The following is a 12,894-nucleotide window of genomic DNA, read 5'->3' on the forward strand; positions in this document are numbered from 1 at the left end:
GACGACGTCAGAAGGCGAACTGCACGCTGATTGGTGGGGAGCTGGGCCTGTGGTGTTGGCCTGTGGAGATTGGAAGAAAAGGGCCGATGACGTCAGAGCGGGACGTTAAAAGAACTCTCTACCAGCATTTTCCCTCTTGCGCTCTTGCCTCTTTCTCTTGCCTTCTTCTCCTTCTCACTCTTGTGCCTGCTCACGTTCTGGACCTCGCGAACAATTGTGCGTGGACGACAGGCTCCAGGAAGCGATCGGACCGACCGTGTTCAGAGACGCCATCGGTAGATATGCAGAGGCAGCAGGAATAGCCGCGGCCCGGGAACTGCGGTTCTCTGTGCGGACGAGGGCGGCTTGCCGCTGCAGCGTGATGAGGCCTAGTGAACAAGGGTGCATCAAGGCCTACTGGGCGTGTTCCCATGCACGGACCTCCGGGACCCATTCGCAGACTGACGAGGGCCACGAGCTGATGAGAGTTAAGTGCACTAAATAATCAACACAATTATTTTCCAGTTTGTTTTCTTCCTGTGTCTGTGTTCAAGTCAGTTTGTGGGGGACGTCCATTTAAGAACATTATTTATTATCGCGCATTTTATTTTGTATTACCGGAAATCCGTTTTAATAAACCTGTTTATTTTTGTATATTACTAAATCCGGTTTTGTTTCGGTTATTTTCTGCAGGTACGGGAACTGCTGGCGGGGCTACAGGTAAGCTATTCAGTTCCCCCTTCTCCCTTTCTTCCCCTGCGTATATAAAGTCCGCATTTGATCAGTGCCTCGGAGTTAAAGCTTGCTCGGCTATTCATGCCTGGGAAAGATTTTTAATTGTCGCGTTCCTGGCGATTAAAATCTTTCCAAGGAATGGATAGCCGAACCAGCTGTTACTCCGAAGCGTTCAGTTCAATATGTGTGGAAGTTAATACACGCGGGGGGGGGGGGGGGGGGAGGGGGAGGAGGAGGAGGAGGATGCTGAAGAGCCTCTTACCTGAACGGATCCCACCGGCAGTCCTCAAACCTGCGGAAAATAACTCGCACAAAACGGATTTTAAATGTACAAAAAGAAACAGGTTTTATTAAAAGAAGTGCCGGTAACAAATAAACGCACGATCAAATAATTTCCTGAATTGGGACGTCCCCACAAACAGACTTGAAACACGGACAAAGGGATAACTGAAAATAATGTGGGTGTGGGTGCACTTAACTCTGATCACTGGTGGGGTCTCATCAGGGGTCGTCAAAATCGTCAAACACTTAGACCCGTTCAGACCTGTTGGACCCACACCACACAAACATATATGGTCTTCTTGCGCTACACAGACTAAACCTTTTTCAGCTAGTAATCTGCAATCTCCCCACAAGCAGAGGCTGGTACTTTGTTAGTTTGAACACAATTTGCATATTGGGTCACTGAATTTGTTCACCAATCAAAACCTAGAAGCACATTGGTTTTTTGGGCAATGCACAACATCTTTCTTTGTTTGTTTGTCTGACATATTCACTCATGAACTGGTGGTTGTACTCGGGGTGTGCACGGGAAGGTTTTAGGGCGTAAAATAAATAAATGGTCCGGGGAGGGGTTGGGTTCAGGGTGGATGGCTGGGAGGACCTCAATTCTGAGCATGAAGTCCATGAGTATGATAAGTTGACACACCTAGAATGCTGTCGTTTAAGTTTTTCTGGCTTTGATGCCACTCTGATTTTTGATGTTTAGCTTTGGGTTTGCAGTGATTAATCCACACCTCCAGCAAAGTGAGAAAAGAACTGCTCACTTAGACTAACACTGAGTCATTGGCTCACTGCTGCCACTTGTCAGCATTTGGCAAAAAACGATAAAGAAATGGTTGGATGTTATGGTGTTTCCACGGACTATGGTTTGTTTGTTTTTTTGCATCACGTAACATTTACAAGGAGGAAGCATTGCTTTGTATGACTGTCACAGGATTTCCATTGATCATCCTTTGCAGTTTATATCATTGCTATGATTGTAGCAAACAATTTTTCTTGTATTGTTGGCACGTAACTTGACATCTTCTCCCCTAATGCCCTTTTTTTATACCAGTTGATCTTCTGCTCAAAGTAGGAAAGGTTTTGGACAGCGCATTCGATCAAGATGAAGAGCTGATGGTCAAGTGGGCGACGAAGAATAGCCAGGATGAGAAGAGCATCAATAACCCACCCTCCACCTTAACATTGGCTCTTTTTGAAGCAATTTTGCAGCTGAGGTCAATCACGTTACTGTTGAGGGATTCCATGTGTGCTCCACCATGTTTAAACCTCTTGTGCCTTTCTTTTTATTCGCCATTTTGCCCTTTGTGTTCTTCCTTACGATTTTTCCTCTCTCCCACTGGTGCTGCAGGACAGAAAGCCCAGAAGCCTTGGAGGTTTACTTGCATGTTCTGCAGCTTCTCACAACAACTGATGAAGGATCTTCTGCCCTGGGTGAGTGTGCCATTGTCTTCTCGTCCATGAGGTCCACCATCCAGATTGTTCTAGCCTATTTTCACGACGACCTGAGGTTTATGGAGGAGTTTGTTTCTCAAAGAAAGGAACGTTGGACTTGTTTTTCTCTTGTCTAAGTTCAGATTATTAGCATAGTGACCTTAAGGGTATAACATTCTATAAAGCCCTGGTGTTTGGCTAGCGGCTAGGGTGCCGGCTTAGGATCCTAGGATCCTGGGTTTGAATCCCGGTCGATCGCTGAATTAACGCCAGGGGGGTTGACTCAGCCTATCATCCTTCCGAGGTCGGCTAATTGAGTACCAGTTCACTGGTAATTCCCTGTTTGTCGTTAAAGGCGGCAAAAAGGGTTAGCGTCAGGAAGGGCATCCGGCCGTAAAACATTGCTTCAAAAAGGGGACCAAAAAACAACAACAACCACGGTGCCCGAAAAAGGCCAACCCCCGCTTTGCGGGGAAAAATGGCCTCTAAAGGTGGTTATTTATTTATATTATAAAGCCCAAGTACATGAATGAATATATGAATGAATGATCGTTTTTAAGGCCATTTCCCCCGCTAGAGCGGGGGTTAGCCTTCCGGGCCCCATGACAATCATGGTTCCCTGTTTGAGGCAATGTTTTTATGGCCGGATGCCCTTCCTGACGCCAACCCTTAGTCGCCTCTTACGATGCGCAGGGATATGGTGTACCTATTCTAAACCGGGGTACACACCGGGATCATTCATCCCAGCAAGCTGGTACTCAATTTGCCGACCTCGGAAGGATGACAGGCTGAGTCAACCCCCCTGGCGTTAATTTAGCGATCGACCGGGATTCTAACCCAGGATCCTAGGATCCCAAGCCAGCACCCTAACCGCTAAGCCAACACCAGGCTAAAGCCCAAGTACATGACAAAGACTATATTTGGACAAAGTAGTTTTGATGACAAAATAGTTTTCTCATTGTATTCAATCTGTGATAAGCATTTGTATTTGTTCAACCGTGATGAAGTCACGTCTTTGTGAACCACCTTGTGTTCCTTCAGTGAGGCCGTCGAGCAAGGAATACCAGGTGTGGCACCTTCTCTTGGATATCCTGACCGACCTTTGCCATCCCGCGGACCCTGTTGCCGCCCTTTTGGAGCAAAGGGTGTCGTTGGCATGTATTCTCTCTGTGCTTTCTACAATGCTATCCTCTCCAGGTGGACATCTCAACAATGTGGCAAACAGTAAGTGCTGAAAATTGCTCTGCTTACTGCTGCTTATTGGGACTGAGGCCATGTCATAACACTTAAACACAATGCCATGGGTCGGTGCAATACTTTGAATTGCACACGGATGATGCAATTTCATTTATTTTATTTATTTATTTATTCTTAAGCGGTGAAGCCGCTTCAATATTTGGCTTTGTCCCTCTGTCAAAGATGAAGAAGAACCTTTGTAATCCACCATGTTTAATTCTAAAGGGTTCTAAAGGGTAATTCTAATGGGTTTCATTCGTGTCTAGGCTTTGCCTATTTCATATTAAAAATGCCAAAATGAACGGCTTCCTTCGGACATGGGTGCGATTATTTTTGAATGTGCCACATGTTGGGCAATGATCATGTGCCATGTGATCATGTGATCATGTGCCATGATCATGTGCCAATGAATGTGCCACATGTTGCCACAATGATCAGAGTAGTGATGGCAATGTACAAAAGAGCACGCACAGCTGTAAGGACGAAGGACGGGAACAGTGGTGAGTTTGAGGTGAAGGTGGGAGTGCATCAGAGGTCGGTACTAAGTCCACTACTATTTGTAGCTGTGATGGAGGTGCTGGCTCAGAACGTAAAGGAGGGTTTACCGTGGGAGTTGTTGTATGCAGATGATCTGGTGTTGATTGCGGAAAGTATGGATGGACTGAAGGAAAAGATGAACACGTGGAAGGAATGTATGGAGACAAAAGGTCTGAAGGTGAATATCGGAAAGACGAAGGTGATGGCAAGTGGTAAAGCATGTGGTGAGGTGGAAAGAACTGGGAAGTGGCCCTGTGCTGTGTGTAGGAAGGGTGTCGGAGTGAACTCCATTCAGTGTACAATGTGCGCTGAGTGGGTTCATCAAAAATGTAGTGGTCTGAGAGGGTCATTAACCAGTGTGGCAGCTACATTCAAATGTAAGGTGTGCACAGAGGGAGCTGCAGATGGAGGAAATGTTGAGTTGGATCTTGGAGATGGCGTGAAGCTGGAAGGTGTGAAAACATTTTGCTACCTCGGAGACATGCTGAATGGAGAAGGTGGATCAGACTCGGCAACGGTTGCTCGAGTGAGATGTGCATGGAAGAAGTTTCGGGAATTGAGTGGCGTGCTGATGATGAGGGGAGTGTCGTTGAAGCTGAAGGGAAAGGTGTATGCTGCATGTGTGAGAAGTGTTATGATTTATGGGAGCGAGACATGGGTAATGAACGTAGAGCAGCAACGAAGGTTGGAAAGGGTGGAAATGCGAATGGTTCGACGGATGTGCGGAGTATCGTTGAGAGAGAGGAAGACAAATGATAAATTGCGAAAGATGATGGGAATAGAGCCTGTGCTTGATGCTGTGAAGAGGAACAGGTTGAGATGGTTTGGTCATGTGTTGAGGAAGGATGAAAGTGACTGGTTGAGAAGAGTGATGGAAATGAATGTAGAAGGAAGTAGAAGACGGGGAAGACCGAGAAAGACTTGGCTAAAGATGGTGGAAGAAGAAATGCGGGCAAGGGGGTTAACAAGGAGAGATGCAGAAAATAGGGCAAAATGGAGAAGATTGTCATGGGGACCGCAAGGCTAACCCCCGCTCTAGCAGGGAAAATGGCCTTTAAAATGCATGTTGTTGTTGTTGTTTGTGCCACATGTATGGCTATGCAGGCAATTGGCTGATTGCCATGCCGCTTATGTAGCAGCAAAATGACATCTGCTTCGTTATTTATTGATTACTTGGTGAGGATGGGTGTGCAGGATTTCACAACAACAACTGAATTGGACAATCAATATTCCAAAAAAAAGTTCCTCTACTCCAAAGCCAATACCATTGAGGTGCTTGAACCACTGTATCAGCAGATTATCCTGTCAATCACAGGGGATGTAGTATGTAGCTTCTCATGATGGCCATTGTTGTCTTCTAGGCCACAAGCTCCTGAGAGATATATTGACCGTGTTCCAGTACCTGGCATCTGTAAAATCGTCGGGCAAGCCAAATGTTGACTGGGGAGCATTGCCTTTAACACGAGAGAGATGCAAGCGATCCACATGGTCAACTGGTATGATTTTAATCCCAACATTTAGTTCTTCGCAAATGGCAGAATCGTTTGACTAAATTGATGTTGCTCTGACCGCTGTTTCCATCTGGCCAATATGCATCAACCATTGCTCTCACCAATAATAGTCTAGGGCGATTAGTAATTTCGTGTTTTTTGTTTGTTAAAATTGATTTAGCAATGGATTCTGCTTCAGAATATTATAGAGATGTAAAAAAAATAGGGTTCCATTTTTTCTTTTACGTCTAATAGGTAGTAATTCGAAGAAATCCAAGATGGCCGCCATAAAATTTGGAAAATACACTTTTGTGCATATCTTTGTATCTAGATATCATATAAACATGAATAATATGTCCTTTTATATGTTTTCAGACCCAAGGAAGCCATATCTGCCATTGTTTTTACAGAAAAATGCAAGGAAATTAAAATAGTGGGCAATATACCAGCCAAAATGGAGACGGCCGTCGTGAAATCGGATCGTATAATTTCCCAATTAGAATCGATTCAATAAACAATCTTCACTGATAACATTTATTTTGAATACACACACACGCACACACACACACACACGCACACACATACACACACACCTAAACATAAACGATGAATGAACATAAACGATCACATAAACGAATGCCTCATTCATCCTCATCCATATCTATCACACGCGGTTCATTGATGTTTGCTTTGTTGTTACAACTGTAACCCACACACCCACAAACTTCAGTACAAGGAATATTGTTATTGCGACAGCTACATCTTCCCATACACCCTTTCTTGCACCCACAGTTCACGAGATTCATTATTGCTTCTGGGGCTGGAGGATTCAGGCATCGACTTGGGGCATAAACCCCATCATCCGAAAGTAACTGCCAACCATACTCGACAGGTGATGGAAGGGACGGATGGCTTTCTGCTGCCTTTCTCCATATCATTGCGATATAATGTGCTCGCTGAACGTGTAACTTTAGCGAACCAGTGGTAGGTGGAAGACTCTCTCCCTCAGCAGCACGGTTGGAGAATAAGAACCAGCGAAGCTCGTTTACTTTCGTGTGAACTTTAGACTTGTACAGCAGACAGACGAAGCGTTCCAGCTGGGAACACACTTCTGGTGACGGATCAGTTTGTCCCAAAGACTCCAGAGCCTCCCATATCTTGTTGTCACATGTCATGAAGACCTTAAAGCACCAGTCCTTGCTCCTGCCAGCGAACCTTCCAGACATGTCACTTCCCGTGAATGCGTGGAATCCAAGTATTGCAGACGCACGTTTCTCTCCTAGCATGCCATGAATAGGTTGGACTGCAATGCTCCTCCTCAACTTTCCCTTCCCAGTGAGAAACCTCGTAGCAGGTGGTAGATCGTGAAATCTCTGAATCAGTAGGAGGAAGATATCGGTATCTGGCGAATCAATGATAACTTCTGCATCTTTGTCGACTGTGAGAGCATGCAGAATTAAGAGTGTATCGGCCTCTTCTTGGCTGTGCGTGAGTAGACTGTCTGGAACTTCAGTGTTGCCCGTGGTCTTAGTTCCTGATGTCACCATGAACTTCTTCAACTTGTTTGGATGAGCCTTGCTGTAAGATAGACACTTCACAGCCAAGTACTCTGTAAGCTCTGCCTTGGTCTTCACATTGGAAAGGAAATCTTTGAGTGAAATCTTCTGGATCAATGTACTATCCCTGACGTGATAGTATGTTGATTTCCCCTTTGTCCTCTTTAGGCGCATTTTGTCTTTCAGTGAGTTATCGATGTATCGGTCGAATACCAACCTCACGTCATCATAATGCACGGCAATATTTTCGAGGCGTTCAATGAACGATTGAGCAAAGTCACTGCATGTAATCATTTGTTCTGTTTTGGAGATCCCGTTAACAAGAGCCATGCCATCAATGATTATCACTCTATGGCGAGAAGTAGTCTCGTTTTCATTGATCACTCCTGATCTTGTGGTTGTGTCTGGGTTTTGGCTGATCTGAGAGGGTTCCTGCAAATTTTGGCTTGAGATTTCATAGTCAGTTGATGGGTCATTAGTTTCTTCCCCAGCGTGTGCTGCTGCATCATTCAAAGCGGCAATTCCCGCGTCTTGATGCTCATTGATTTCTGTCGAAATAGGTTCTCCTGGTGGATCATGTACATCCTGCTCTTCAGGCTCAGCCAGATGCTCAAGTTGACGAAGGATTTTTGCCTTGTCGTATGCCAACAAGAGGGATCCATCAGATGCAAATAAAGAACGTGGAACGATGCCAAATTCATAGGTGCCAATACATTCTTTCAGGTCGAGCTCTGGTCGGCTCCGTGAGATAACGATGAACCTCTGCAACAATCCTCGCTCTTCTTTGACTTTGATCAGCTTGTCGCCCGATCTCACTTCTGTTGTGGCATTCGAACTCTTGAATGTTCGAAGGTTTCTTTTCGTCATTTTGTCCCACACAGAAAGTTTTCCCTCAGCTAAACGATCTGTGGCAAATTGCTGGAACATCTGTTGTCCGATCTCGTCGCGCTCTAAGATGTCGCTGGACACTTTTTCATTCATGACTTCTTTGGTGAGCAGGTTGTAGACCTCGTCTACTTCCTCTTCCATAAATGGATCGCCATGTTCACGGAACACCCTAGAAAGCTTGGAGGCATGGCTCATCACCCGGGAAAGCTTTCCCCCCGTGATTTCGTGGTGTTGTTTTCTGCTCTGGTTTTCACCAAGACCATATCCCTCCGCAAACTCGTGCAGTGACTTTGACAGCTCAGGTGCAATGAGGAAGAACTTGTCAAGCGCCTTCTCATTTTGAGTTATCCCTACGATTCCTCCAATCACCTTCAGTGTACGGTTTTCTTGCTCAATGCCATGGTCTGGGGCTATTGATGTGAAGCCTGCCAATCCTTTTGTCACACAGAAGTTCCCTTTCATGAATTCCCTCCACAGTTCTGGGTGCTGCTTTTCAGTCTCCTGCATTGTTGAAATGTAGAGAGGGAGCAACCGAGCATAGTTTAGATGATCGTGAGCGAAGAAGTACTTCGTGAGAGACTCGATGCTCTCCATATGCAGCAGCAGATCACGTTGTCTTGTACTTCTAATGAACAGAAGGATAGTCTCAAACTGTTTCATGTAGTTCAGGATGAAGCGCTGTATCTTGTTTGTGCTGACCTCAAATTGTTCCAGTTTTTTGGTCATATCTCTGGACTCCATCATGGCCAATGTTTTTTTGAGAATGCCGCATAGATTCTTCTCTGGCTCCATGCTCCCGCTGATGTCTCTCTGATATGCCTCTCCCAGACGAACAGATGACTCGTTCAGATAGGCCCTTTCTTCAGGTTCCATTGCCAGGAATCTCTGGAAGTACAGGTTGTACAAAGCGATCAGTGTTACCATGTGTGCCTCCAGAGCTCGATACAAGTGCCTCCCATTTAGTATTTGGCTCACTGTGGTTGGCGAGAAAAGTCCAGCCTCGACCCATGCCTGATCAATTCCACTCCCTTCCACGTATTTTCCTAATGCAGCTAAGGCCCAAAACACAACATGTAGCTCACCAGGTCGGAAGAGGAATTGCTTCCTGATGTCCTCGCGTTCCACCCACAGCTTCATCGCCAGGTCGTATAGCTGCAAATCGAGAGTCATGACTGTGATTGCCTCACTCCCCATAACACGAGTTGTGATGTTGTGAGCTCTCATCAGACCCATGTACAGTGTATCATAGTCTGTAGGAGGCGACCTTATCAACGGAGGAACGAGAGCAACATTGGTCTTCTCACTGGACGAAGATAGCAAGGAATTGAAGGCTCCCCACGTCCCCGGAGCTGTGAGTTTGACGTCAACTTCTCCTTCTTCCTCGAAGTTCAGGCATCCAATCATCCAGGTCATATCGGTTTTCTTGTTCTTGTCTGTCTCGGGTTTTGATGTGAGCAGCTTGCAGTCGCTCTTTCTCTTCTCGGGTGCTGGCTTCTTGCAGGTCAACGTTTTACAGCCAACTGCATCATGTATCGTTTGAGCTTTTGATGACCGGTCAAGTTCAATTGGTGGTATCATGGGTGATTTCTCCGGTGATACAGGCTGGTAGATCGCAATTGCTGTACCATGAAGGGTATTCATCCCGCAAGGAGTTGACTCTAGAAAATCGATGTTGTCCATGGCAAACCAGACGAACGTGTCCTGAACCAACCATGGTGGTAGACAGATGCCTCCGGTGGACTCCATTTGCTTCAGTACGGAGTTGGCAATGCTGGTCTCAATCTCCATGACCTTTTTGTAGGAGATGGCGAGGTCCAGATGTGCAAGTTTCTCTACAAGCGCCTTGGATCGTGTGTTTTTGTGTATGTCGAGAGCTAAGCCCACACTCAATGGAGTTTCAAATCGTTGTTTGAATGATCCATCCTCGCTTCTTGGTTCGTACGATACCTGTCGGTCAGATTTATAAGCACCGACAAAGTGCTGCGCCAACAATGATGCACTCACACCAATGGAGTCCTCCCTGTTGCTATTTCCTACTTTCCTTGTTCCCATGACTGCATGCTTGCAGAAGATGTTGAGCATCGGGGGTGGCTTGTAATCAGCAAAGGTTCCATTAAATTTCCATGCTGGGGAAGATGCGATGTCTTTCCTCAATATTTTCGCAGCTCGCAAAAGTACTTTAAAATCGTCTTTGATGCTGTCTGCTGTAATTGTGCTTGATATCATGTGGTCTTTGAGCTTTGTGGAAAGAATCTGCTCTGGCTTTGTTTTGTTTGAGGGCCGGCTGAAATGAACATCGGCAATGTTGTCTAGGATCAATTGTTTCAGGTATGGCTTATAACTATGGTTGTCTGAGACCGGAAAGTCGTGCTCCTTAAGTAAATTGACATAGGTTACATGAATTTCATTCATATTCAGCACAGCATTTTCAGTAGTATCATTCAACGCAGTTTCAACAATTTCAATGAGTTCAAGGTCTGATAACACCTGACCAAAGTTAACATTGGTTGTTTCTGTTTGTTTTTCCGTCTTAACTATAGCACGTTTGGCCTTAACTACACATGGTAAATGATATTTCATGTCCTCAGCCATTGCTTGCAATGGGTCAGGCGAACTTATGACACTGTTCAGTCTCACTTTCAGATTGTCATTACTTGTTTCTTGGCCAATGTTTCTGATCTGGAGTCCCATGTTCTTTGTTGACACATTGTGTAGTTCACTTCCTCTGTCTTCCTGGCATATGACACATCTGAGCGCGTCAAATGTCTGTTCTCGGGAACACCTTCTGGATGTTGACGTGCTTTCCCCTAGATCACTAGAACTTGGTCGTCCTCTCTTTTTCAGTCGGATTTCTGCGGCACTGCCTGATGTTGTTCCTTTCTCAAACCTAGCCTTTGCTCGATCAATGTGCATCTTATTGGTAACATCTTTGTAACAAGCTTTATGGTAGCGGAGACCTTTTGCGAGCAATTCTTCAGCAGAGGAATATTGCAAACGTCTATTCAATGATGCAAACTTTGTTTCACCATACGTGTACTGTTCCTCAGCACCTGCCATCAGTTTCTCGACAGAGGAGAGTTTTGGTTTCGTTACAAAGGTTGTATAGTCTGTTTGCCCTATGGCCATTTGGCATACAAAACAAAGTCCGAAATCTACTGACTTCTCAATCTTCCTGGGTGGTGAGTCACTCATCTTGAAGGTAGGTGTAATTTTCTAGACACTCTTGAACTGTCGTCGGTCCTGCAAAGATAGATACTACTATTCAGATTCACATTTCGTCAACACAGTCAAAACCAGACCTTAACTAGATGGTGGAAACTTAATTAACCGATTTCATGCCGGCCGACCCCACTTTGGCTGGTATATGTCCACTATTTTATTTTCCTTGCATTTTTCTGTAAAAACAATGGCAGAAATGGCTTCCTTGGGTCTGAAAACATATAAAAGGACATATTATTCATGTTTATATGATATCTAGATACAAAGATATGCACAAAAGTGTATTTTCCAAATTTTATGGCGGCCATCTTGGATTTCTTCGAATTACTACCTATTAGACGTAAAAGAAAAAATGGAACCCTATTTTTTTTACATCTCTATAATATTCTGAAGCAGAATCCATTGCTAAATCAATTTTAACAAACAAAAAACACAAACAATATTGTTATGACATATGGGCCTGCACTATAAGCTGGGAAGTTGGCCAGTAGTGGTTGCCTATCCAGCAAAATGCAGCCGCCACCAGCCATTCCCCTCTCCCATGAAGGGGAAGTTTGATGGACTGTCATCTTGTTGTTTTTTTTGTTTTGTTTGTTTTTACCTCCACCACCGACGGTTGATGGAGGATATGTTTATGGGATGTCCTTCCGGCTGTCCATCCATCCATGCGTCCGTGATAGGTTTTCGTTACCACTATAACTTGAGAATGGCTGAAGGGAACTACCGCAAGTCAAACGTGGTACAAGTATGTATCCCGGCACATGTAAAGCACATGCACATGGCACATGTAAGGATAAACTGATTTGATTATGGGGTCAAGAAGTCAGAGGTCCCGTTAGGTAAAAAATTCTGTTACCGTGCCAACTTGTGAACCAGTGATGTGAACCAAAAACGATATATATCATGACATCTCATATCAAAACATTGTGCATGCGTTATGACTAAACTTAGTGGACGAGTTGGTTAGGCGACAAGAACAAGCCGATTAGATTTTAGTTCAGCTCTGGATCCAGATCCGGCCTATAGGTGGGATACAAAACGTAAACTGTTCAACCTGGCGGAGGTATCCGCTCTGCCGGGTGCCGTTCTAATTCGTGATTAAATTCATCTCAGAGTCTAAGAATGTCATGAATGATTTGTTTGCATGGCCTTCAAATGTGTCAAAGAGACGTAGAATGCACAAAAACGGAATTTCCAACAAAATGAATGTTCCATCAACGGCTATATTTTGCAGAGAGAGACAGGAGTGGTAACGGGCGGAGAGGTGGAAAAAGGGAAAGTGAGATTCGTGACCTGCAACTTTTTGGCGATGACCCTCATGTGGCGATCATTCGAGAATCTGCCAAGGATATCCTGGCCACTGTGTGCCTGCACTGCTCGGCTGTAAGTCAAAATGAAATGGTTTTGTTGGATAAACACCCCTCAATGTAAAAAGGTGTTGTTTTACTGTCCAGCTATGATGAGTCTTTTGATCAAACAATATACAAGTTTCAGTTATTGGGGATGCTGTTTTTTCATTTGTATATAATACTTGTAAC

The 12,894-nt window shown here is 44.9% G+C and overlaps 1 protein-coding gene across 2 annotated transcripts in view; it reads left to right on the forward strand.

Annotated features, from left to right (window-relative positions):
• The window catches only part of SAAL1 (serum amyloid A like 1), a 58,697-nt gene that overhangs the window by 22,218 nt on the left and 23,585 nt on the right, over positions 1–12,894 (forward strand). The window contains exons 7-11 of one of the 2 annotated variants that reach the window (XM_068123267.2): positions 2,051–2,213; positions 2,348–2,430; positions 3,472–3,654; positions 5,565–5,699; positions 12,591–12,739. In XM_068123267.2, coding sequence (XP_067979368.2) covers positions 2,051–2,213; positions 2,348–2,430; positions 3,472–3,654; positions 5,565–5,699; positions 12,591–12,739 — 713 coding nt within the window. The remainder of the gene's footprint in view (positions 1–2,050; positions 2,214–2,347; positions 2,431–3,471; positions 3,655–5,564; positions 5,700–12,590; positions 12,740–12,894) is intronic. The other variant, XM_068123268.2, reaches the window with a different exon arrangement.

The sequence above is a fragment of the Myxine glutinosa genome, chromosome 7, assembly GCF_964187855.1.
Source record: "Myxine glutinosa chromosome 7, kmMyxGlut1.1, whole genome shotgun sequence".
Classification (NCBI taxonomy): Eukaryota; Metazoa; Chordata; class Myxini; order Myxiniformes; family Myxinidae; genus Myxine; species Myxine glutinosa.